This window comes from Mastigoproctus giganteus, chromosome 7 (genome assembly GCF_048544385.1).
Source record: "Mastigoproctus giganteus isolate SK-2022 chromosome 7, ASM4854438v1, whole genome shotgun sequence".
Taxonomy (NCBI): Eukaryota; Metazoa; Arthropoda; class Arachnida; order Uropygi; family Thelyphonidae; genus Mastigoproctus; species Mastigoproctus giganteus.
In genome coordinates, this window is record NC_143581.1 from 112,093,577 (window position 1) to 112,118,607 (window position 25,031).

At 34.8% G+C, this 25,031-nt stretch overlaps 1 protein-coding gene across 1 annotated transcript in view; it reads right to left on the reverse strand.

The window, feature by feature from the left end:
* LOC150083150 (DNA excision repair protein ERCC-6-like) overlaps positions 1-25,031 on the reverse strand; it is a 382,705-nt gene that overhangs the window by 343,260 nt on the left and 14,414 nt on the right. The window contains exon 2 of the mRNA XM_090377075.1: positions 11,183-11,351. Coding sequence (XP_090233201.1) covers positions 11,183-11,351 — 169 coding nt within the window. The remainder of the gene's footprint in view (positions 1-11,182; positions 11,352-25,031) is intronic.

Here is a 25,031-nt window from a genome sequence, read left to right on the forward strand (position 1 = left end):
CTATTGATAAAGCCTCTAATAACTACAGTATTATATGTAAAAAATTTTACACTACCATATTATTAAACGAACTTAACAACAGTACCACTTACAAATTAGTAACAGACAAACGTAACTCTATTACCAAGAAAATACGGGCTTGGCATAAAAAATTAAAGTTAACTAACCATAACACAATATATCCATACATATACTGTATACCTAAATTTCACAAAACTCCTACCGGTTTTAGATTTATAACTTCGTGTAGGGATAGCTACGCTAAGATTCCACATCGCAAACTCGTTAATTTACTTCATACTATTTCTGATAACATTGGTCATTCCAAAATTATTCTCAATAATAGACCGGTATTAAATTACATTAATAGTAACATAGACATAAATACTATAGAACATATCAATACATTTGACTTCAATAACTTGTTTACTAGTATCCCTCTTAACAGCCTAAAAACAGTGTTTACTGATTATTATAATAAATATAAAACTATTTTACCTTGTGAGAAATACTACTGGGATGACCTTATTAACCTTTGTATTTTCAACAACTACATATTTAATGGCAGTAACTTATATAGGCAACACACAGGTATACCTATGGGTGCTTGTAGCTCTTGTTTAGTGGCTAATCTATACCTACACCACTTTGAAAGTAACTTTAAATGCAATATCATTATATACAGATATATTGACGATTTGATAGTTTTTAACATGCCAGATTTCCTTACAGAAGCAATTAAATACTATCCGCCAGAATTAATATTAGAACGAACTAACACAAACAGTTCCAAATTAGCTACACGGATAGTAAATAATACGGTACACACTAAGCTGTACGACAAACGTAAAGATTTCCTTACAGAAGCAATTAAATACTATCCGCCAGAATTAATATTAGAACGAACTAACACAAACAGTTCCAAATTAGCTACATGGATAGTAAATAATACGGTACACACTAAGCTGTACGACAAACGTAAAGATTTTCATTTCAATTCTATAGACCTCACCAACTGGAACTCTAACATCTCTAAGCGGATTCATCGCAATATCATAATCGCACAAGGTATCAGAAGATTATGCATATGTAACAAGACCGATTACATTATAGATACACTTATAGATTTCAGATCTAAATTATTAAAAAATTGCTTCCCACACTACATAATTGCACGATATCTTTATAAGGCCATATTGATAGCTAATAACAAAGGGCGCTATAACCTTAACACACAATATATCATGGATAAAGTCTTAAACCGGCACTGATACAGCATAGCCGTTGTGGGTTGTTTTCGTGGTAGTTACGTTGCTTTGGCTTACGTAGCTTTTGTTGGACATGTATGTATGTAAATAGTAGGCACTGCACATGGAGTAAGTTTTATATAGCTTACATGCATTAAAAATGTCGTACCTATATTTGCTCTATGGGTAGGAACTTACTCTGTTAACATCTACAACTACTTCGAGAGATATCTATTTGTGGGCTTTTTCTATGTATATCATTATGCAGCAAATAAAAACTGCAGAGGGCGCTGCATATATTAATACTAAATATAGAGTTCAACGATATTAACTACTTTTCCTAGGGGGGGGGGGGGCTTCGGTCGGTAGGTGTATATATTCTACATGTGCCGATTCACACGGTTTTTAGTACTTTGACCATACCGTGGTAAGCATTTATATTTTCAACGTAATTTTAACGCATTCTAATTGTCTTTACATCGCTTGCCATAACCAGGATCCCTTACTATAAGGGTCGGGAATTTACGCTCCTGGTTGTATCCTAAGTCAGTTTATGATTTAACTTTTTCTATTCTTTTTTAACTTTCCCTTTTTTATCCCTATTTTTCATACCTCATGAACTATTAGAGTATTCGAGGGGGATTGAGGTACTATATCTATACTTTTACTTTTTCCGTTCGCCTTAGTTAGCACAAGCTTCTACTTTACTTGGCAATCGTTTAGACTGCATATATTATAAACTACACACATAAGCCTAAAAATAGATGTATCTCCTTCTCTAATTTAAATTTTGACTATCCGTCGGGCTAACAGTCATCTTGCCAGCTTACTGCTAAATTGGAATGTATCAACAAAAATACCTTTGTTAAATAATATATTTATATATTATTTATGTCTCTCTATCTCATTAATTTTTAACAATCATTCGGACAAGTTATGCTGGACGATGACTACAGAAACGGATAGCTCGTTAATTATGGTTGATACATTGAAAGGGTTAGCCCTTGAAAAAGTCCCTTTCAATGTATCTTATCACCTATAATTAACATTTTAATTGTACATTTGTATTACTTATTTTATGTTATTTTTGGCATATATATATATTCTTTCCAGGTTACGTTGGGCACCCGTATAAGTTTTTGGTTTTTCTTGAGTAGCTATCTTACTAGCTTTCATTTCATGTTATACATTATAACTTAACTCAAATATATATATATATATAATCGTAATATTACGGCGTTTAAAATGTTAAAATAAAATAACAGAAAGCTAGTAAAATTCACAGAAACATAAAAGATGACAACAGAAACTATAGCTCAGCCTAACTAGGGTTGGATATTTTGTAGGGGTTTAGCCCTCGAAAAAGTCCCTTGCAAAATACCTTTTCCCATGTAAGGCTTATTATATTAATTAACCTATTATATATGTTTTTTTATTTTTACCGGGAGTACGGTTGGCCGGGGTCTGCCTCGATTTTCAAACTATGAAGGGTTCTTGCACTATAACTTATCTAATTATGGTATGTGTGTGTGTGTGTGTGTGTGTGTGTGTGTGTGTGTGTGTGTGTGTGTGTGTGTGTGTGTGTGTTTTATATTTTCTAATTATACACACACAGGACTTTGCAAGACTGGATGAGTTGTTTTATTCATTGAACGTTAGATTTTTGTAAACATGCAAAAGTCTTTAGTATTCTTCAATAAATGGACTAATGATTCACACACTGTAGTGGTTATACAAAGTTATGGTTAGGATTATTAATTTTTTATTTTAAAATTTTACTTAATTTCTCTTTCTTAATGAGAAAATTACTTCCTATAACAAACAAAAGTCAAGGCATTATAATGACATTTTTTGTTTTGTGTTTAAACATCGTGGTGAAACCTCCCACCCTGTTCTTCACTAACATTTCCTAGATTTATTGGAAGTAGTTGATGTGGGAGTGTAAAGAATGTACTGTGACACTGATGTCACAGCCCAGCTTCTTGAAGTTTGCCAATGTTTTTTTCAATTACAGTCGAACTTGGTTATAACGAGCACGGAAATAAGATCGTGGCTGTCACAAGCAAAAAACTATAATGATTTTAATTTACGTGTATTCCCATACAATTGCCCATGGTTATAATGAGTGCACTACCCGGACATACTGTACAAATTTTGGTAACTATGCAAACATTCTTAACTGCTTGGGTAGTCGAAAAAACCCAATTCTTGGAATAGACAAAAAATGAAAATGGTGACTTAGCTTTTATGACTCTCCACTTCACATCGGATTAGCGGCCAGTTTATGACTTTGTCCTTTCAGGGACGGGGGCTATACAATAGTTGCATTGGCATTCTGCTCATTGCATTACTCTATTTACAGATTGTCTTGTATTCACTGAATCATAAATTTATTTTGGGACTTATAAAAACTCTGTATGCATTTCAGGACTTCTAAGAACTCTGTATGCATTTCAGCACTTCTAAGTATTTTGTCAATGGGATTTCTAAGAATTTTGTATATATTTCGGGACTTCTAAGAAATTTGTATGCACTTCTAAGAACTCTGTATGCAGATCACTTTACTGTCACTTTAAATAAAATCAATTAGAAATGAACCCTTCCTTCAGAAACACGTCTACTAACAAAAAAAAGGTGTCTCTCGATTTGCAAAAAAAAGTCAAAATTATTCGTGAGTTAGAACGTGGTGCAAAAAATGTTGAAGTGTGTAAAAAGTTTCTTTGTTCTCTTCAACAGTAATGACATTATGGAAGAATAAACATGTTTACATATCGGCACTGGAAAAGAACATAACTGAAAAAAAATAATAAAATTAGAAAGTGCGGATTACAAATGCCGATGAAATATTGCTTCAATGGGTCACTAGACAATGAAGTGCTGGATTTTCAATAGACAGTCCGATCTTGAAGGCTCAAGCGGAAAAATTTGCTAAAGAATTTTGGACGCGACAATTTTTATGTAACAATGGTTGGCTGGATCGATTTAAAAACTGAATATAAGGATATTAATGCAAATAATATGTAGGTATATACTAATACTGTATTATTTTTTCCCTCTAATATTTCTTTTATTTTTGAATCTCTTTTTATCAAATTATTGAGAATTTAAAAAAATAGGAGGTGATTTAACTCATCACTGTTATAGCGAGTAACAGTTATAACAAGGAAATTTCGGTCCCTTGATGCTTGTTATAATCAAGTTCAACTGTATATTTTCGTATTTTGGATCCTTGTTGTTCCCTAAGAAGTTCTCAACAACACACATGAAGCTAATCCATGCCTGCTTTTCTCTTTTATTCAAAGTTCCCTCAAAAACTAGGTCCCTCATCAGTTCTCGAATTTGAGGTCTAACAAAATATACCTTGTCTTAGCTTCTCTTGGATGATTGATGAGAATTTAGTACAAAGGGTAGTTGAAGAAAGGACATTAGGGTAAAGGTATGGGTAAAGGTAAAGGACATTAGGGTATGAAAGGGTAAAGCTTTCATAAACTGTTTCATCAAACTCAGTTTGATGTGCAAGGATAGAAGCAGGGCAGTTTTGGGATCTACTAGTGGTTTATAAAATATGTTCTTTGATCCACCAACAAACTGCACCTTTTTGGCCATCCTAATGCTTACTCCTTGCTCGACTGTCCCACTCACATAAAAAGCAAGGCATTTTTGTGTAGCCAGATTGCTGTCCAAGTAACATGACTAACAGTTTAAAGTCAGCACAGACCAACAAACCATGTTCTTCTTACTTAATATTTGTCAACAACTTCTTCGAGTTCTCATATGTTTCTTTCAAATGCACAGAGTGAGCTACTGAAATTGACCCATATTTATTTCCTTTGCAGAACAAAGGAAATAAATATGGTACCTTTGATAGGTCAATAAAAAGTCTCCACTGTGTAGGATTGTAACCGATTCCTAAACCCACAGAAATTGTAACCGATTCCTAAAAAAAACCCACAGAATCGTCCTCAAAAAAGTAGGGGACTAGTTCTCATTCTCTGTGTCTGTACTCTTAGAAAAATGTCCCCATGTCTAGAAGATTTTTTGACACAAGTCTAGAACCAAGGAGTTCTGCAGATACCTTTGGTAAATTTAAATCTCTTACCAGATACAGTGAAACTTCCCTTTAACGGACAGCCATGGGGAACAAAAATCTGTCCGTTAGAGAAAAGTGTCCGCTAACAAGAAGTCAGAGGGAGAAAAAAAAAAAAAAAAGAAAGAAAAATCGTTAAACGTTTAGTCTAAAATTAAATTAAAATATATACAGATTTTGAACAATATTTTTGTAAATAATATACAATTACATACACAAGAGATAAAGAAAAATCGTTAAACGTTTAATGTAAAATTAAATTAAATTATATACAGATTTTGCACAATATTTTTGTAAATAATATACATACAATTGTGCTATGCATATTATGACTTTATCTTAAGAAAAATACATACAGTAATCACTTATTTTCTTCTGCACCTTCTTCCGGCTGATAATTTTGTTTTCAACATTTGTTTGGAGTGAAGAAACCATCGAAAGTCCTTCAGTATCTTCTTCAGCGGCAAAAAACATTTTTAAACAATTGATTTGTATGAGCGCTTCTTCTATTTTCATTGGTGGTTCGTCGTTAATATGTTCTTCGACAGAATGACCTCCTTCCATTTCTTCATCCTCATGAGGAACTTCTTGAAAAATATCGATGATAATGTCGTTGATATCTAGAGCACCATCTTCTGTAGTGAGGTTCGAGTCTATATCTTTGTAGCCAGGGTCACTTGTAGTGGAAGCATCGTACATTATCAATAGATGTTGAAGTTCTTGTTCATGGTGCTCAACATTGCTGTTCACAACTTCAATTTTTGCGTTTGAGAAGCCAGACTTTACAAAACAGTTCACGACAGTTTGCTTTCTAATTGCATTTACTGAAGAGGAAATCCATTGAATCGCATCTAGGATGCTGATTTTCTTTGCAAGGTCACTCGCACATGTTACATCGTTCATGTTTGCAATGAGATGTCTTAAAACACGTTTTCTGTAGTGAAGTTTAAATTTTTTTATTATCCCTTGATCCAAGGGCTGACACTCTGCAGATGTGTTTGGTGGCAGAAAAACGATTTGAACGTTGGACAATTCAATGTGCGGGTGAGATGCAGCATTATCCATGAAAAGAATAATTTTTCTGTTTTGACGAATCATGTTTTGGTTAAAGTGACTTATCCATTCGCTCATGATATCTCGTGTCATCCACGCTTTTTTATTAGACTTCCAGTCAACATTCAAGATTCAACTTTATGCCCTTGAAACGACGAGGATTTTGTGGTTTTCCTATAACAAGATGTTGTTCAAAGTCTTCCAGCATATTTGTACACAATAGTACAGTCAAGCGCTCCTTAGAAATTTTTCCGCCCTGACACTTTTCGTTTTTTAGACTCTGTTTTTTCAGGAAGAGCTTTAAAAAGCAACCCTGTTTCGTCACAGTTATAAATATCCTTAGCTTCAAAATCACGACATAAATCTTCCAATTGGACGGTCCACTCTGTTACAACCCCAGTATCAACAGATCCACCTTCACCACTTACGGTTTTCCAAGAAATTTTATGCCGAGTTTTGAACTTGTCTAGCCATCCCACAGAAGCTTTGAACTCATTTACTCCCATAGATTTCGCAACCTCCAAAGCCTTTTCCCTAATAATAGGCCCATTAATGGGAATTTTTTTAGCACGTGCGCGACAAATTTGAAGTCCAACAGTTTTCGGGAATGATTTTTGAACCTGATCATTTACGTGTTGCCAAAATTGTTTGAGCAGTTCGTTTTTTTTTTCTTTAGGATGTCGCTTACCTGCGTCTTCCCGATTTTGAATTTTGCAGCGAGATTGCGAACACTATTTTTTTGCCGATCATACGCATTAATGAGTTCGACTTTATCTTTTAAAGTTAAATGTTTACGAGAAGACATTGTGCACTTCACACGACACTAAACAAAACTGAAAACTGAAACTCAAAAGACAAAAAGGCCGACAAAATTCCACCCCCTGCACACACCGAATTCATCAGAAGTTTTACACATGCCTTAAAATTCTTGAAAAAGGGTTTAGAACCGCGACGTAAACCTTGATAAAATTCAGAGAATCAGAAATAGAAAATAAACACACGATTGAGGCAATACGTGGAAGAAAAGTTCCTAGAAAAAGGGCCGTGAGCTCTCCCACAGTCCGTTATGGGGAGATCAAATTAAGTGCTAATCTAAACGTAACAGTGCAGATTGCCTGTCCGCATCCGTTACAGAGAATGTCCGCTAGACAGAAGCTGAAAACACGTTAAAACCAATAGAGGTGAGTTGGGGAATTTGAAAATGTCCGTTGTAGAGAGATGTCCGTTAAAGAGAGGTGTCCGTTAGAAGTTTCACTGTAATTGATTTTATGCTGTGAAAACATTGAGGGCTGCACTCAAATGTCTCCAGGCATATACACTTCAGTTTCATCTTCAGAAGCTTAACTTCGGCACTCTCGGCTGTGACATTCTCCAATATAAGTAGAGGACATGGAATAGGCAAGTTATCTCCATGTGGAACTGATCTAAGGGGAGATGGAATATTAGGATATACAAATAAACAAAATACAGATTTTTTACAAATTCTGTGATATCTTGTCTTTTCTTGAGTACTACATAACTTCCACAGTTATAACAAAATTAGTTTGAATTGTCCAAACACTTGTGTGAAGACATTTTACTCACTTTTCAGCACTAGTTTGCCACAATAACCTCAAAATAAATTGAGCTCACACTGAAAAATACTGCTGCACGGAGCTGTCAAAGTCAAGAAACAAATGACTGAAGTCAGTGTTGTCAACATATGAAGATTTAGTTTACAAATTCTCAAATTAATACATTCAATAATACAACTCACGACATCAACTTAAGTGATTTGTGTAAAAACGGTATGTGATAGAAAAAATGAATACCATATCTGAAATCAGTGTGAAAAACTGAGTTAAAACAGCTATTAGTTTACAAACAATGAAAACCATGCAGAGTGGTGTTACTGGATCTCAGCATGATGCCTATCACAACCTAAAAAGACACTCGTACTGCATGACAGAAGATATTAACCCGGTGTAATCAGGCCCTCTAAGTCTAGATTTTTAACCCTAACTTGAAAATTTCTCCCCTGGAAAAAACTAATCATTTCCATAATTTCTGCTCAATTTACAAAATTGAAACTCTCAATATACATAAACAGAAGTATATTCTTTGATTTCCTACCTTTAAATTGCAGCAAAAACTATTAACTCACTCGAAAACACAAAAATGTACAATCACATATAATTTTATGTAATTATGACTGCAAAAAACAGCAGCCATTCACTTTGATTATATAACGCATCACTGCATTCATTTGAATTTCGCATCAAATACATACCAAGGAAATATTTTCTAACAATACTTTTTGAACAGCCTGTTAGCCGTAATCTGTTAGCTTTGTATTGTTTGAAATTATTGTAGTTTTGTGAACAATACATTTCAAGAAACAATCCGTTATTTACAGGAAGTGATTTTTTTTTTCATCTTCTGTGCACCAGTTTTCGATGTTTATAACGCAGCTATCAATAAAAATATTTTCTTGAAATTTCGTCAGAAGATTAAATATACATCCAGGAAACTGTTGTTCCGATATTTTTCCCTAAAAACAATTACAACAGAGCAAACTTATTTTTTTTTTTTTTATCTAATGCACATTGCATTGTTATCAGTTTTACACCAGTTTTTCCCATTTTCAGTGTGGCTTCCAATGGATGAATTTCCTTGATTTTTGGTCAGTAGGTGAAATACGCATTGAAAAAAGGAAATATGATCTTTTTGCTTTTCAGAAACAATTGTTACTAGTGTTTCGCTTTATTGTTTCTTATGGCAACTAACAGTAGTTTTGCATTTGTCTTTTGTTTGTTTTTTATGCCTTTTCAATAAAGCTGTATGGAGAACTGACGCAATGTTAGAGTGAACTGTTCTCACGCTTTGCTCCAAAAACAAACCCCCCTCCGTACACAGAGGCTCATGCTCTCCGTAAAACAATAATCGAATCAAGTATCGTGCTTCATAAGACGAGGCTAGTTAGGGCGGGTGGATAAAAAAAATAACTGTAAAAGGCTTAAAAAAATGCATATTTGATGTCACATTATTTCTGTTTGTGTGAAATTGAATAGAAATTTCTGAAAATTGAAGTGGGAAAATTGAAGAAAACAGTTTTGGCTCCAGCTATAGTGAGTTTCAGCTCCCTAGATAGAGTAAAAATTATAGAATTTATTTGTTGAACCCAGTTGGGGTGAGTTCAACAACCCAACAGATGTGAATCGGGTTAAGGGTTGCCAGAGGTCTGTTCTTGGAACTAAATATGAATTTCCCCACTTGCATACAGGTCTAGATGCTGCATTTTAAGAAAGATGTAGATTTCTTGAAATGAGTGCACAAAAGAGCAACCAGAATAGTCAAGAATGCAAAGGAGTACTCTTAATAATGATAGTACATGGTGATTGTCTTCTACCACCTATTACTCCCTGGCGACACAGAGGTTCTGCTATTCCTCTGTATGATATGGAAGCCACACTTTGACCCCTGCTTATATTGGTGGTCACCTACAGTATACTAGCCATTTCGGACTTTATATATAGGGTAACTAACATCCATGGTAACTAATTATGCCTTCATGATGGTGAGACAAGCAGAGAATTTGGATTTCAGGTCCAACTTGTGAATGAACCAAGTGGACTGAAAGTCTCCACCAAGACTCAGTCCAATGGATCCACAAGTGGGACCTGAATATGAACATTTTAGGACTAAATTCTCTAGGACTATCTTTTATTTAAAGTTTTGAAAGCTATTGTCATTTCACATTGTATTTTGTATCATGCTTTTATTGCTTTTATCAATATATTTTTGTCAGTTTTTAATCACCTGTATATTACTTTATTACTTAAGGCCTCCATAGCCGAGTGGTGAGGAGCGGGAGTGCAGTAGCACGTGCTCTTTGAGTAGACCGGGGTTCAAGCCCCTGACTGCTGAATACGGTCAATCTGCCACCCCACACTGGACCAGCATGGCAGATTATGGTCCATTTCCCTCAGCATGAATTGTTGAGGAGGCTTCCATCCTGCAGTGGGTTGATAATGGCTGCACTTTACCTTTATATTACTTTATAAAATTTTTATTTATTTCTCTTTAATAATTAGGGTAGGAAAGATTTTAAGAAAACCAAATAGATACATATATTACTAAATAATTTTACTGAATTTTAATCAAGACTATCAAAAGTTGTTCCAAGTTATTCAAAAGCACATTAACAAATCACATTTACAATAATTATCTTACATGTTAACCCAGAGGAAAGGATTATCCTGACAAATAAATTAATTTCATTTCCTTAACTTTAGTTATGGTGTATTTTGTATGCCAGAAATAGAAAAATGTAGAAATACCTATTAGAATTACATCTGTGTGAACTGTAGTATTCTTGAAGTGTGGAATTTCAATTTGGATTACTAGTTATTTTTTTTTTTAACTGGAAAAGTATAATAGTAAAAGGATACTTTATGGCTCCATGTTCATGCACCTCGTTGTGTGCTAATTTTTGATATAGGCTTGATTTCAGCTTCAATTTTGCTTGTATTGATACTCTGAGAATTGGTTGTAAATTAGGTTTTTTTTTTTTTTTCATAACAAAACTGACGTTACTAAAGATATTATTATTTGTTCAAAATGTGTCAGTGTTAATATACTGTCAACATTAAGCACAAAATTTTTAAAGTGTCCTCACTTCAAATAATTTCTTATCTTTCTATCACAAAACACTGACTGATGAAAATATGGCAAAGTGCCACAATGCTGGATTTTAATTTGATGACAGTTAAACTTTATTACTGTAATTAAATAATTTCATAAAAAATAGTCTTACTTTATTCTTTTGAAATAAGAATGTTGATCTCCATCATCTAAAATTTTGCTGCATTTATTCTTTATTTTTGTATAAGATTCCTCTTCACTTTCACTACTGTTGGACAATCGTGGTCTTCTGTTCACAGGTCTGGTTGCTTTTCCAATTTTCCTCCTTTTTGTTGCTGAAACTGTTAATGACAAACAATAAGCAAAACTGTTCACTTCATAATGGAATTTATGTATATTCTTTTCTAAAAATTCATACCTGAACTATGATAAAACTCTGCTAAGCAGAATTTTGCATTCCCTAAAAATTATTGGTATTCATCATACATTTCTTTAAAATTAGTAGTGCAGTTATTATTTCTGTTTATCTGATATAGTATATATAATTGTTTCTTACTTGACCTTCTAAATTGCTTAAAAAACAAAAGTTGATGTGAGAGAAACCTTCTAATGGGCTTATAGGAGTTCAGTGAATCGATGCAAGAATGACAAACTATTTAGTTCCATTCTATATAATTCCATAGGAATATAAATAGCATTAGAAGTTTTGTTATTAGTTTTTATCAAATCTACTTATTATAATTATTATATTATTACTATATGATACAGATACTATAAAATCACATGCGTTATTATAAATAAATGTTTTTATTTATTTATAATAGTACATGTGATTTTATAGCATAACTGAATCACATAGTAATAATATAATTCTGCCACCATTGTTCTGAATCAAGATAAGAATGATATAAGCATAACACGAGTTCAAATTAATATTTGAACTTTTTTTTTTTTTTTGTCTATAAGTCTATAAACTATAAATTTATAATAATACAGTTGTGATTTTATAACATAACGGTATCACATTATACGGCATAACTTAAAACAGCATAATGTTTTAAGTTATCACATAACATAGGAATAGTGAAGAATTATATTATACTCATATATGCTAGTTTTATGTGGCATTTTAAAATTAAATTTAGGCTTAAATCATGCTTCAGATTGCAGGAGCAAAGGAAAAGTCTAAAAGTTGAAGTAGAAATCCTTTGACTTGGGGGATAACAGATTAATAGCATTAGCATTTTAGCATTAGTAGAGACATATGATGCAATAAAGCAAGCTTATGCAGCATCGGACAAAAAAAAAAAAAAAAAAAAACTCTCATTTCACCCTTCCGTTCATTCGAAATACCTGTCCAGCTGAGCCTTAAATTTATTTAAGCTATCAACTTCCACAAAAAGGGATGAAAGTCAGTTCCACCAACCAACTACACGCTGGCTACAGGCAAATTTCTGCACATCTATCCTACATCTGTCTTTCCTCAATTTCAATTTATGCCCTCTCAGGTGATTATTCTGAGCAAGAGAAAGAATCCCATCGGCATTTAGCATGCTCAAACCACTGAAGGCTTTATACACTTCAATCAGATCACCTCGCAGGTGCGTAGTCTTCAGACACTAATTTTCAAAACTTAAGCCTTTCTTCGTAGGAGCAATCCTTTGTTCCATTCACTAATCTTGTTGCCCTTCTCTGTACTCGTTCCAACAGCTCTACATCCTTCTTGAAATGAGACCTCCAGACCTGTATACAGTACTCAAGTTGTGTGGCCTGACCATTGCCTTATACAAGGGAATAATCACCTCCTTATCCCTGCTAGAAATATATCATTGACAAGACACCATGAGCTACTCCTCTTCCAGGCCATCTGCACTGCTCAGAAAACTTCATATCTGCCTGCACAATTACCCCCAGGTCCTTTTCATTCTCTACTGCTGTCAGTGTAGTACCACACAGTTGATACGTTGCTCTGGGGTTACTGTTTCCCATATGTAGTACTTTACATTTGTCAATGTTAAATTTCATTTGCTACCTCTCAGCCCATCTGCTCAACCTTTCCAGATCCTGTTGCACCAGCATAGCGTCAGTAGTGTCCTTAACAACACTGCCAACCTTTGTATCGTCTGCAAACTTCGACATTAATCTTGATATACCATCAGCAATATCATTTATAAATACAGAAAACAACAATGGACCCAACACTGAACCCTGAGGGACTCCACTAATAACATTAGTAGACAATGTGCAGTGTCCATTGATTACCACTCTGTCTTCTCCACCTCAACCATCCCTTTATCCATAGCAGCAATTTGCCTCCAATGCCACACTGCTCCAATTTGTGCAGCAGTCTTCATGTGCAACAGTATCAAAAGCCTTTCTAAGATCCAAATATATAATATCAAAGTGATTCCCTGCATTCAGTTCTTTTGTGCTTTTGTGACTGCATCAGAGTAGTCAATCAAATTGGTCAGACAAGACTTTCCCTTAACAAAACCATGTTGTGTCAAAGCTGTTACTGAAGTCTTGTCTAGATAATCCTGCAGTGCTTCTTTAACCAGTGCCTCCATTAATTTTCCTGCAACAGAAGTTAAACTCACTGTGTCAGCCTTTGTCCTCCTTTGTGAATTGGGATCACATTTGCACATCTCCAGTCTATGGGTACCACCCCTGAGTCGAAAGAAGCTCTCGTAATTATGGCTAAGGGTTTGCTTACTTCCTTTGCTGCCTCCTTTAATATAACTGGATAGATCCCATCGACCCCGGATGTCTTTTTTATGTTTATCCTCAACAATTTCTCCTCCACTTTCCTCTCAGTTATTACAAAGTCATCTAGCTCACTGCTAGAGTTTACTTCACCTCTGGCATTCCCCTCCCTGAATAACTCCTCCTGTGTGAATGTAGATGGAAAATTTTCGTTTAGTTTGCCGCCTCCTGAGCAGGATCCTTAACTATTGAACCATCAATATCCAGTGAACCAATCCGATTCATCCCTTTCCTGCTAGAGTTTACATAGGTAAAGAACTCTTTTCTGTTTTTCTTTGCATCCTTTGGCAAGGATTTCTCATAATCTGCATTTGCCTGCCTAATCTCCTTTGTGACAGACCAGCTTATATCTATCATAGGCTTCCATGTCACCCATTAATTTATATGTATAACATGCATTTTTCTTCTCTGCCATATGTCTCATTAGTTCATCTGACATCCATTTAGGCCTAAACCTTGAACAATATTTCTTAGTTGGTATGTAAATTCTAGTAGCTTCCAAGATAAGTTCTTTGAATGCTTCCCATTTTGAATTTGCTGTTGGTAACATCATCAGTTGGTCCCACTGTATAGAATTTAAATACTGTCTCAGACCATCGTAGTCACCTTTACGAAAGCAAAAACCCTTCCCTTTACCCCTGATGGTAGTTACCTCTCAGTAAATCCCACTTCAGCACACTGTGATCACTGCCACCTAGTGGTTCCTTTATCTGCAGATTCTTAATGCATAAAGAATCATTACTGATAATCAGATCAAGAGTATTACTCCCTCTAGTTTCCTCCCGAACATGCTGATGTAGAAAACAATCATCCAATAAATCCACAAAAGCCTTGCTAGTGTGTGAGTGACCAACCCACAAATTCCAGTCAATATCTGGGAAATTAAAATAGTCCATTATAAGTCTCTCTGATTTACTGGCCCACTATTTCCCTGTACAGTTTCAATTTTGATCTCCCAATGCTTATGTCACACCAAACTGACTCGACACTGCACTGTCCAGCGATGTCGACTGGCTTCACTTCCTTGGATTTTATGTGTTTCTTAACTAATAGCATAACCCCTCCTCCCTTCCTATCCATTCTGTACATATTGTACTCCCCAAATTCCAGTTCTGCATTCCTTATATCTGTGTGACACCACGTCTCTGATATCCCAACAATATCTGCCTTTGATCTTTTGAGCAATACCTTAAATTCATCAAATTTATTTACCAAACTCCTAGCACTGGTGTACACACAACTATACCTGCACCTGTTCCTATTCTTAGCTAACCTAACACAACCCATGTGTTTACTTGTACTGCAATGACTCCCAGCAGTCTCAGAAATACCCTGCATCTTGTTTTCCAGGCTGCCGCTCATTCCAATAGAAGCAGTGCAAGAATCACTTTCACCTCTGCCAGCGGCTACTATTAATGTATTAGTCCTTGTATCCCCCCCAAGCTAGCAGTTTTCCGACCCACCTAACACTGCCTCTATAGCATCAGCAAATATTCTTGCACCCTTTCTATTTAAGTGTATCCCATCCCTGTAGAAGCAGTCTCTCCTGTTAACAAATACAGACCAGCCTGAAAAAAATTCTACCTCTTGAGCCTTGCACAATCTTTCCAGGGCCGAATTGATCGACAAGGCTCTCATCATATACTTCCTCCTAACGTGTTTGGGCAGAATTGCAGACACTTTCAAATTCAACCCTAATTCACGGCTTTTTTTCAATAGTGACCTGTACTTGTTAAGTAATTCCACCGGTCTCCTACTCTTAATATCATTAGTGCCAACGTGTACAACTATATCACCTTTTGTGCCCTTAAAAGATGATATCCGCTCTAAAACGTCATCAACCTTTGCCTCTGGCAGACATACCCTGGTCCTGTTCCACCTATCCTTTTTACATACCATGTTCCCCATTTCCCTGACAATAGTCACCAACAACTACTACCTGTGAGCTTGATGGGCCCTAAATTTAGATCCTTCGAGGGCATCCACCCTGTCCTTCAAACTCTCATAATAGGCCCATAACAACGTTGAGTTGTCGCCCGATTTCCTTACACTCCTTACATTGCGCACACACACAAAGACATTCCCCATGGTAATATCATGTCCCATACCCGACTGCTCCATAAACATCAAGCAAGCAGTGCATTTTAAAAGGTTGTGATTCAGAGGGCAACTGCCCCCCCTCAGTTCTCCTCTGAGCCACAGCACTCCCATTAGCTTGAGCCTTTTGCTTTGCTGCTCTGAGTCATGATTTCAATTTAATTTCAATAAAATTGCAATTTCAGTACAAAATTATAACCTTAAACTTGTATCCCAACACAGATATAAAACTATATATTTTTCAGTATCGAGTATTATCTACGAGTTCCTTTTATATAACTTCCGTATCAAGTTATGTATTAATTATGTTACGTTTATAAAATCTAAGTCGTTATATGTAGTTAGTTAAAAAGCACAATTTAATTGACAATGAAGTTTAACAAGATTAATAGATTTTACTGATTAATTGCCAATATTATATACTATACTATACTAAGCTAACGCTATCTAGTTTGGGATATAATGTTGTATCGTATAACAATGGCGGCAAGTTATGAATGATAAATCTACGGACACTTCAGTATTAATTAACTTCCAAATCACGCTGTCTCAATTTTGAATAAACTTAGGATCCTGACTAGGTCTATAAGCTACTTATAGAAAATAATTTAAAATAACAATTGGTCAATAAAGCGGCTAAATATGGCAAAAAACTTCTCGTTCAGCAGAGCTGCAACTTGTAACACGTGGATTTGATACCCATACCGATATTAAGTAATACCTACAAAATCTCTATCTAAGTTAAACTTTAAACGTTAAAAGTTAAAGTATCGTAACTAGGAATATAAAGCTACTCTAGAAAATAAGTTAATATGCCAATTTAAGCTAATAAAACAGACTGTGTGTATTTTAGTGCAATTGCATCATTTATACACAGCTAAATATAAATTAGCAAATTTGCAATAGCGGCTTCGTTTAAGTTACATCTCATATTGTGAATACCTTCACGATGAGTTGCCATGACATTGCACTACATTGAATAAGTAACGCTTCACCCGAAGGAGAAGACTGTTGTTACTTATTCTCAGTGGATACCACCACCCAGACAGCACCGTTTCGGGACTTTTGTATTTGTGTGGGATAATAACTCGACTATCCACTCGTCCCTATTAGACTTAGAAAAGCAAAAAGTTAGAGGGAAAGTAATAGTAGGAGCAGAAGAGGAAAAGAAATGGTGTAGAAGAATGAAAGGGACAGTAACTCCTTCAACTCACACCATTCAAAACTCAAACTCCTCAAATAGACAATGCTTCCCCAGTGGAGAAGGCTGTTGTTACCTATTCTTGGAAATTCCGGACATCATCAGGCTCCCCCTGGTGCCGTTTCAGGGCTATTTGGCCCTTCTTCGGTGGGTGGGTAGGTACCCAAGTGATGTAATGATGGCAAAACAGTTGTGAAGTATAGAGATGCCTGATGGTGTATGATATAAGTTAAGACTCTGATGCATTAGGGCTTAATGCCTCAAGCTGCAAAAGAGATTAGACTGTGTATTTTAGTGCAATTGCATCATTTATACACAGCTAAATATAAATTAGCAAATTTGCAATAGCGGCATCATTTAAGTTACATCTCATATTGTGAATACCTTCACAACGAGTTACCATGACATTGCACTACTTCAAATAAGTAACGCTTCACCTGAAGAAGAAGACTGTTGTTACTTATTCTCAGTGGATACCACCACCCATACGGCACCGTTTGAAGGCTATTTCGCCCTTCTTCGATAAACGATGCCGCTATTGCAAATTTGCTAATTTATATTTAGCTGTGTATAAATGATGCAATTGCACTAAAATCTCTTTCGCAACTTGAGGATTTAAGCCCTAATGCATTAGTCTTAACTTATATCATACACCATCAGGCATCTCTCATATTGTGAAGATATACTCCACAACTGTTTTGCCATCATTTCATCACTTGGGTACCTACCCACCCACCAAAGAAGGGCCAAATAGCCCTGAAACGGCACCAGGGGGAGCCTGATGATGTCCATAATTTCCAGGAATAGGTAACAACAGCCTTCTCCACTGGGGAAGCGTTGCCTATTCGAGGAGTTTGAGTTTTTGAGTGATATGAGTTGAAGGAGTTACTGTCCCTTTCATTCTTCTACACCATTTCTTTTCCTCTTCCACTCCTACTATTACTTTACCTTTTTTGCTTTTCTAAGTCTAATAGGAACAAGTGGATAGTCGAGTTATTAACCCACACATATACAAAATAGCCCTGAAACGGTGCCGTCTGGGTGGTGGTATCCACTGAGAATAAGTAACAACAGTCTTCTCCGTCGGGTGAAGCATTACTTATTCGAAGTAGTGCAATGTCATGGCAACTCGTCGTGAAGGTATTCACAATATGAGATGTAACTTAAACGATGCTGCTATTGCAAATTTGCAAATTTATATTTAGCTGTGTATAAATGATGCAATTGCACTAAAATACACAAAGTCTAATCTCTTTTGCAGCTTGAGGCTTTAAGCCCTAATGTTAGAGCTAATAAAACAAAAAAAACTTCTCTATTCTAGGAGTAGTAAAAACTTCGCCTGCACAAGGCTACTCTCGTTATCACCTCGGTGATAACCAGAGTAGAATAACAGCCACAGGCAGAGATGTGATTCTTATAATTCTTCTAGTATGGAAAGATATGCAGAATGGAAAGCAAATTATTAGACTGCAATGGCTACCGACAGTCCGCACAGAAAAGCAAATACATGGGTTGGGTTAGGGTTACTATGGGCAAAACCAGATACATGTATATACTCTTGTATACCAATACTAGGAATATAGTAAACAAATTTGATGAATTTGAAGTAATAGTGAAGTCATCAAATGCAGATACTGTAAGGATATCAGAAACAAGGCACCACTGAGATAAAAGGAGGCAGAATTTGAACATGATGGAACAATGTGTACAGAAAGGTCAGAAAAGGAGGAGGAGATTATGCTCTTGGTTAAGTAGCACATAGAATCAAAAATCTAAGGTACTGCATCCAGGTGTGCAGGTTACCAGTGCAATGTTGAATCAGCTTGGTGTGACATAAGGAAAGTGAAAACAAAAACAAGAGTACAAGTATGTCATGGACCAAATGACTGTATTGAGTATAATGAACAGCTATACAGACAAATAGTGGAGAGGCATATCAGAATGCCTTAAGTGGAATTTTAACTTTCCAAATATTGACTGGAACTTGTGAGTAGGTGGCTCAGACTTTCTAGATATACAGGATGACTGCTTTATACACATTAGAGAAGTAAAAAGAGAAAGCAATACTCCTGATCTGAATGTCGGTGATCTTTCACCCATTAAGAATACCCAGATAAAGGAGCCGGTAAACAGCAGTGATCATAATATACTGAGGTAGAATTTACTTAAAGATATAACTATTGTGTAAGGTAATGGAAAGAGATGCAGCTTTCGTGAAAGTGATTACAAATGCTGTTAGGTAGTTTTTAAATTCCTTTCAATGAGACCAACTGACTTTGTTACCAAATGCAAATTCTAAATGGAGAGCATTTGAGGGAAGTAATCATAGACACTACTAAGCTTTTCATATCAACTAAGAGATGCTGTTCAAGGTTCAGACCTAAATGATTGTCAGATGAAGTAATGAGACTAATGGCAGAGAATAAAAATAATTATCAGGGGACACAGAAACTTACTGTAAATACAAACTTATCTGTAATTAAGTTAAGAAATAGACAAGTTAATGCAGATTCTGTAATTACAAACTGGTCTGCAATCAAGTCACTAAGAGAATAGACAAGCTAAGGTAGCTTATGTGAAGCCTTTACTAAGAATGCAAAAAAAAAAAAAAAAAAGAATTCTTTGCTTATGTTAACACTAGAAGGAAAGTGTATGAATCACAACATTAGCCCACTAGATATGAATGGTATAACTATAGACCAGTGGATTTCAACCAGGGTGCCGCAACAACATTCTTGGGGTGCCATGTAATTTCGGTTTAAGTTACTTAAAGTTATTATTATTATTATTTTATTTATTTTTTTTTTTTTTAAATTTATATATTCATTTATTTCATTATAAAAAGGTGTACAATATCCATTGTACCATATCTTTTTAATTTTGTGGCGATCTATAATTGATCTTTATTTAATACCTCTATATAAAGAATAAAATTATTATATCGGTATATATTAAAAGGTCGAAAACCACTGTGTTAGGTATTTCTTTTGGCCTAGGGGTGTAATGAAAAAATTACTGGGACACTAAGGGTGCAGTGAACCAAGAAAGTTTGGGAACCTCTGCTATAGACAGTCTACCGATCCCAACTACTGATTCAGACTGCTGACATACTGAATAAGTATTTTGCATATAAAATATATGGAATATGGATCAGAATACCAGATTAGTATACAGTATGAACCAGTATACTAAGTTATTACTGGGAGCTAAAAGAATTTGTAATAACAGAGAAAAAAAGCAGAACAGAAATTGTTGAAACAAAGTAAATAAAGCACCTCAGGCATATATCTAATTGGATTAGATGCAGCAGGAAGAGATCTAACCAAACCTTTGGCCATAATTATGAGAGCATCCTTATATTCAGTCACTATAAATTGGAGATGTCCAAATCTCTCTCCTATTGACAAATGGAAGATCAAAGGGAGAAGTGAGTAATTATAGACCTGTAAGCTTGACTTATGTTCCTGAGAAATGGAGACAAGAGCTTAAGAAGTATTGCAAGATTATCTTGACAGGAATGTTGTTATATGAAAACCACAACGTAAATTAGTATTAGTATTATTATTAGTAGTATAAGTACAAGGAAGCCATGGGCTTTGATGCCTGTACATATGCCTATAGGTTTTGGTTTCATAACCTTCAGCATAATGGTGTACTTTCTTTACTGTTCGGTGTAATAAAATATCACAATATAAACTTTTAAAAGAAAGGGCAGAAATTAATTTCATTGTAATACACAACTACAAGAGATCCTAAATACGACTGCAAAAAAATAGTGCAACTTATATCATGAATATTTGATCACACACAAATTTTCAAAGTGAAACAGAGATGAACTTGAACACCAGAGGACATGTTAAGTCCTCCAGATATTTTTCTTTCTCCACTGCCTTGAGTGCATTACCACCAAATTGGTATTATTCTAGCACTGCTGCTTCCCATTAGCAAAAATTATTTTTATACACAGAATATCATTAATTTTGACTAAATGGGGAATTAGAGTAGTCCACATATAATTATTACTGAAAAGTAATAAGTATAAGTAAATACTTTCATGACATAAAAACAAGCAAGTTTATTTGTAATCCAACATTTATACATTTTATGGTATCAGGACACAAACATGTAAAAAAAAAACAAATTAAAAATTTTAAGAAAATGTTTGATTTGAAACAGAGTTCAACTCAAACAGAAAACAATGTTTTAAACTCAGGTTTTAACTGTGTTAAACGTTAATAACAATAAATGTAATTATACACACCTGATCCCTCCTCCAATCATACTGTTTTATTTGTATTGAAGAAATCTGAAATAAGGCTGAGTAAAGCTCTCAATATACTGCTGCTTAGCAGTATAGATTTCTAATTCCTCATCAAAATTAGCAACTTTAATAACAGGAATATGGGCATTTCTGCCAATGTAATTTAACTTCACTTTTACCTTCCACTTTGCCTACAGATTTTCCTCCTTGAAATGCTGTTGCTACTTCTAGCCACATTCTTATATTCCCCAAATCAATATTCATTTCAGCACTATTGTGCAAAACACTTTGGCACATTTTATCTTTTGTTATTAAATTAAAAATTATTAAATAATAACATAAAAAAAAAAAAAAGGTAAACTGCAGCCATTATCAACCCACTGCAGGATGGAAGCCTTCTCAACAATTCATGCTGAGGGAATGAACCATAATCTACCACGCTGGTCCAGTGCAGGTTGGCTGATCGACCGTATTTAGCAGTCAGGGGTTTGAACCCCAGTCTACTCAGATCATGTGCTACTGCACTCCCACTCGGCTACAGAGGCCTTAGTTATTATTTAATAATTTTTTACATGCGCTTACTACTGTACTTTGCTTTACTTCATTCCAACTTTCAATTGAAATTAACAAATATTATGATATACTTTTTAATACTGGATACTCTTTTCTTCTCTTCTCAAACTCATCAAAAAACCAAACACTCTAGAACTGTTTCTTCAAAAGAAACAGTTGCAGAGTATTTACAACTGAATGTTAACACCAAGATCCACAGGTTGTATTAAAGTTGTGGTACTAGAAAGTAAGAAAAGGCACATGATATTGATATTATCACTTCATAAAAGTTTATCTGAAGGAGGAGCATTATCTAACAATAAAAATTATATGATTTTACTTCCTTACAAAGTGATTGTTAACCCACTCTGAAACAATTTTGAAATTTTATCTTTATAAATTTTTGCTTAGGAAAAATCTTCATTCTGCATAAATAAAACAGAACATATAAGAAAGTGTCAAAATCAAAATGTCTAAATTAGTGAGGTTTTACTGTATTAAGTGTTTTAGGTGTATACTGACTACACAGAGATGAAAGTTACAATACACTACTACTGCAACATATTGGAAGCTGAGAGAATTCTTATTTCTTGCTTTATCTCCCATTCTTTATTTAATTTTCTTACTGAAATGTGCAGTTTGTTTTTATATTATATTTTGCTGTTTTAAGTATTTCATGTTTTCTTTTGGACTTCTTGCTTTTTCTTAAACCCAAGGTAGTAAAGTAGTTTTAAACATCACATTTATTGTTACAACAGAGAAAAAAATAAAGTTACAGTTTAAAAAAAATTATATAATTAATGGCAAATGATGCAAGGAAGCAAACTTATACAGCATCAGCCAAAAATTTAAAAAAAAAAAAAAAAAAAAAACACTACCCATCGTAATTTTTGAACTGACAAGTGTAGAAGGAAACTTAAAATATAACAAATTATCTTTAGTCATGCTTGGCATTTTAACAGTTCCTCAGAGAAATGCTGAGTGTGAAATTCAGCCAGGTTAAAAAAAAAAAAAAAAATTCATTTGAGATGGTCACTTTCCAATGAAACTTTGGGAATTCTTATTACACCCACATCTAGACATCTGTTATTAGTAAATTAATAAGAGGAGTTTACCTCAATATAGTACGTGGAACACTTCCGTATGATACCCTCCAGAAATTAAAACGGAAAAAACGAAAAAATCGACAACTTACAGGTACATTAAAGTAAAATATAAATAATTAAATAATCAATTTAACACAATTCAAAACAATTAAAATTCAAATTAACGCAATTAAAAGAATCTAACGAAAATATTCAAAACGATTTTCCTTCCTGAAGCTGACAATGCTTTTCGACCGACTGTCGTGATCACAGGAATGAAAATTACCGAATCAGGCTAAACCTGCAACTTAAATAGTGATTATGTGTCTTCGCGCATGCGCGTAAAGGTCCACGCATCGGAGATCAAATATGGCCGCCGAACATTAACAGAATTCTCGTGTAATTTAATTTCAACGGTTTCTGCAATTAATAGTCGCGTATAATTACGTTGAACGTTAAGTATTTTGGCCTCGTTAAATAAAAAAGTATGTTTTTCGTTAATGGCATGAAAGGCTAATTCTGACGCTGCTGAACGAGAAGCACGAACTGAGGCTTCGTGTTGATTTACACGAATATTAAGAGAAAACCGCGTCGAACCCTGATAAGACGAGTCGCAATCACCGCAAGAAATGTTGTATACAAGATCATTAATTTGTGTTGCGAACGTGGAAAGAACCGAGCGATTGTTCAGTATAGTGTGTAACTTCCGTATAGGCCTAGCTATAATTTTAAATTCGGTATCTTTAAAGAATCTGTTAAGCTGTTTGTGCCACTGTTCAACATATGGGACAGAAATAAAGTATTTTTTGATATTACTATTGTTGATTGGTGCAGTATTTTGTATCCTATCCTTAGCTTGTACCCTAATTCGATTTATTGTGTTAATGGGATAACCCCTGTTCAAGAATCTGCTAGTTAATATTTGTATTTCTGAGTCCAAAGCAGAATCCGTCGTTGAATATTTATAGGCATTTAGAAATTGATTAAAGATAATCGATCTTTTGTAGGTGAACGGGTGGTAGCTATTATAATGTAGAAGCATACCGGTGTTTGTGGGTTTTCGATAGATGCTAAATTGTATTTTGTTCGAGTCCCGGATAAACGTGAAATTGGAAAGGGAAGATACGGATAAAAAGTCATTAAACTTTCTAAATTTCACGCTTATCCGGGACTCGAACAAAATACAATTGTATACAACATTTCTTGCGGTGATTGCGACTCGTCTTATCAGGGTTCGACGCGGTTTTCTCTTAATATTCGTGTAAATCAACACGAAGCCTCAGTTCGTGCTTCTCGTTCAGCAGCGTCAGAATTAGCCTTTCATGCCATTAACGAAAAACATACTTTTTTATTTAACGAGGCCAAAATACTTAACGTTCAACGTAATTATACGCGACTATTAATTGCAGAAACCGTTGAAATCAAATTACACGAGAATTCTGTTAATGTTCGGCGGCCATATTTGATCTCCGATGCGTGGACCTTTACGCGCATGCGCGAAGACACAATCACTATTTAAGTTGCAGGTTTAGTCTGATTCGGTAATTTTCATTCCTGTGATCACGACAGTCGGTCGAAAAGCATTGTCAGCTTCAGGAAGGAAAATCGTTTTGAATATTTTCGTTAGATTCTTTTAATTGCGTTAATTTGAATTTTAATTGTTTTGAATTGTGTTAAATTGATTATTTAATTATTTATATTTTACTTTAATTATTTATATTTTACTTTAATGTACCGGTAAGTTGTCGATTTTTTCGTTTTTTCCGTTTTAATTTCTGGAGGGTATCATACGGAAGTGTTCCACGTACTATATTGAGGTATACTCCTCTTATTAATTTACTAATATTATTATCAACGTAGAACATATTGAGTATTACAGCTCTGATTCATACTATCTAAGACATCTGTTATAAACAAAACTTTGACTCAACATTTTTGAAGAGGACAGTCTGCAACATATCTTTCTTGAAGCAGTCATAATCAGTTGGTGGTATCTAGCAGATAATCCTAAAAAATCCACAGACAGAAAAAAAATCATAGGTGCACTATACTGTATTGTTAA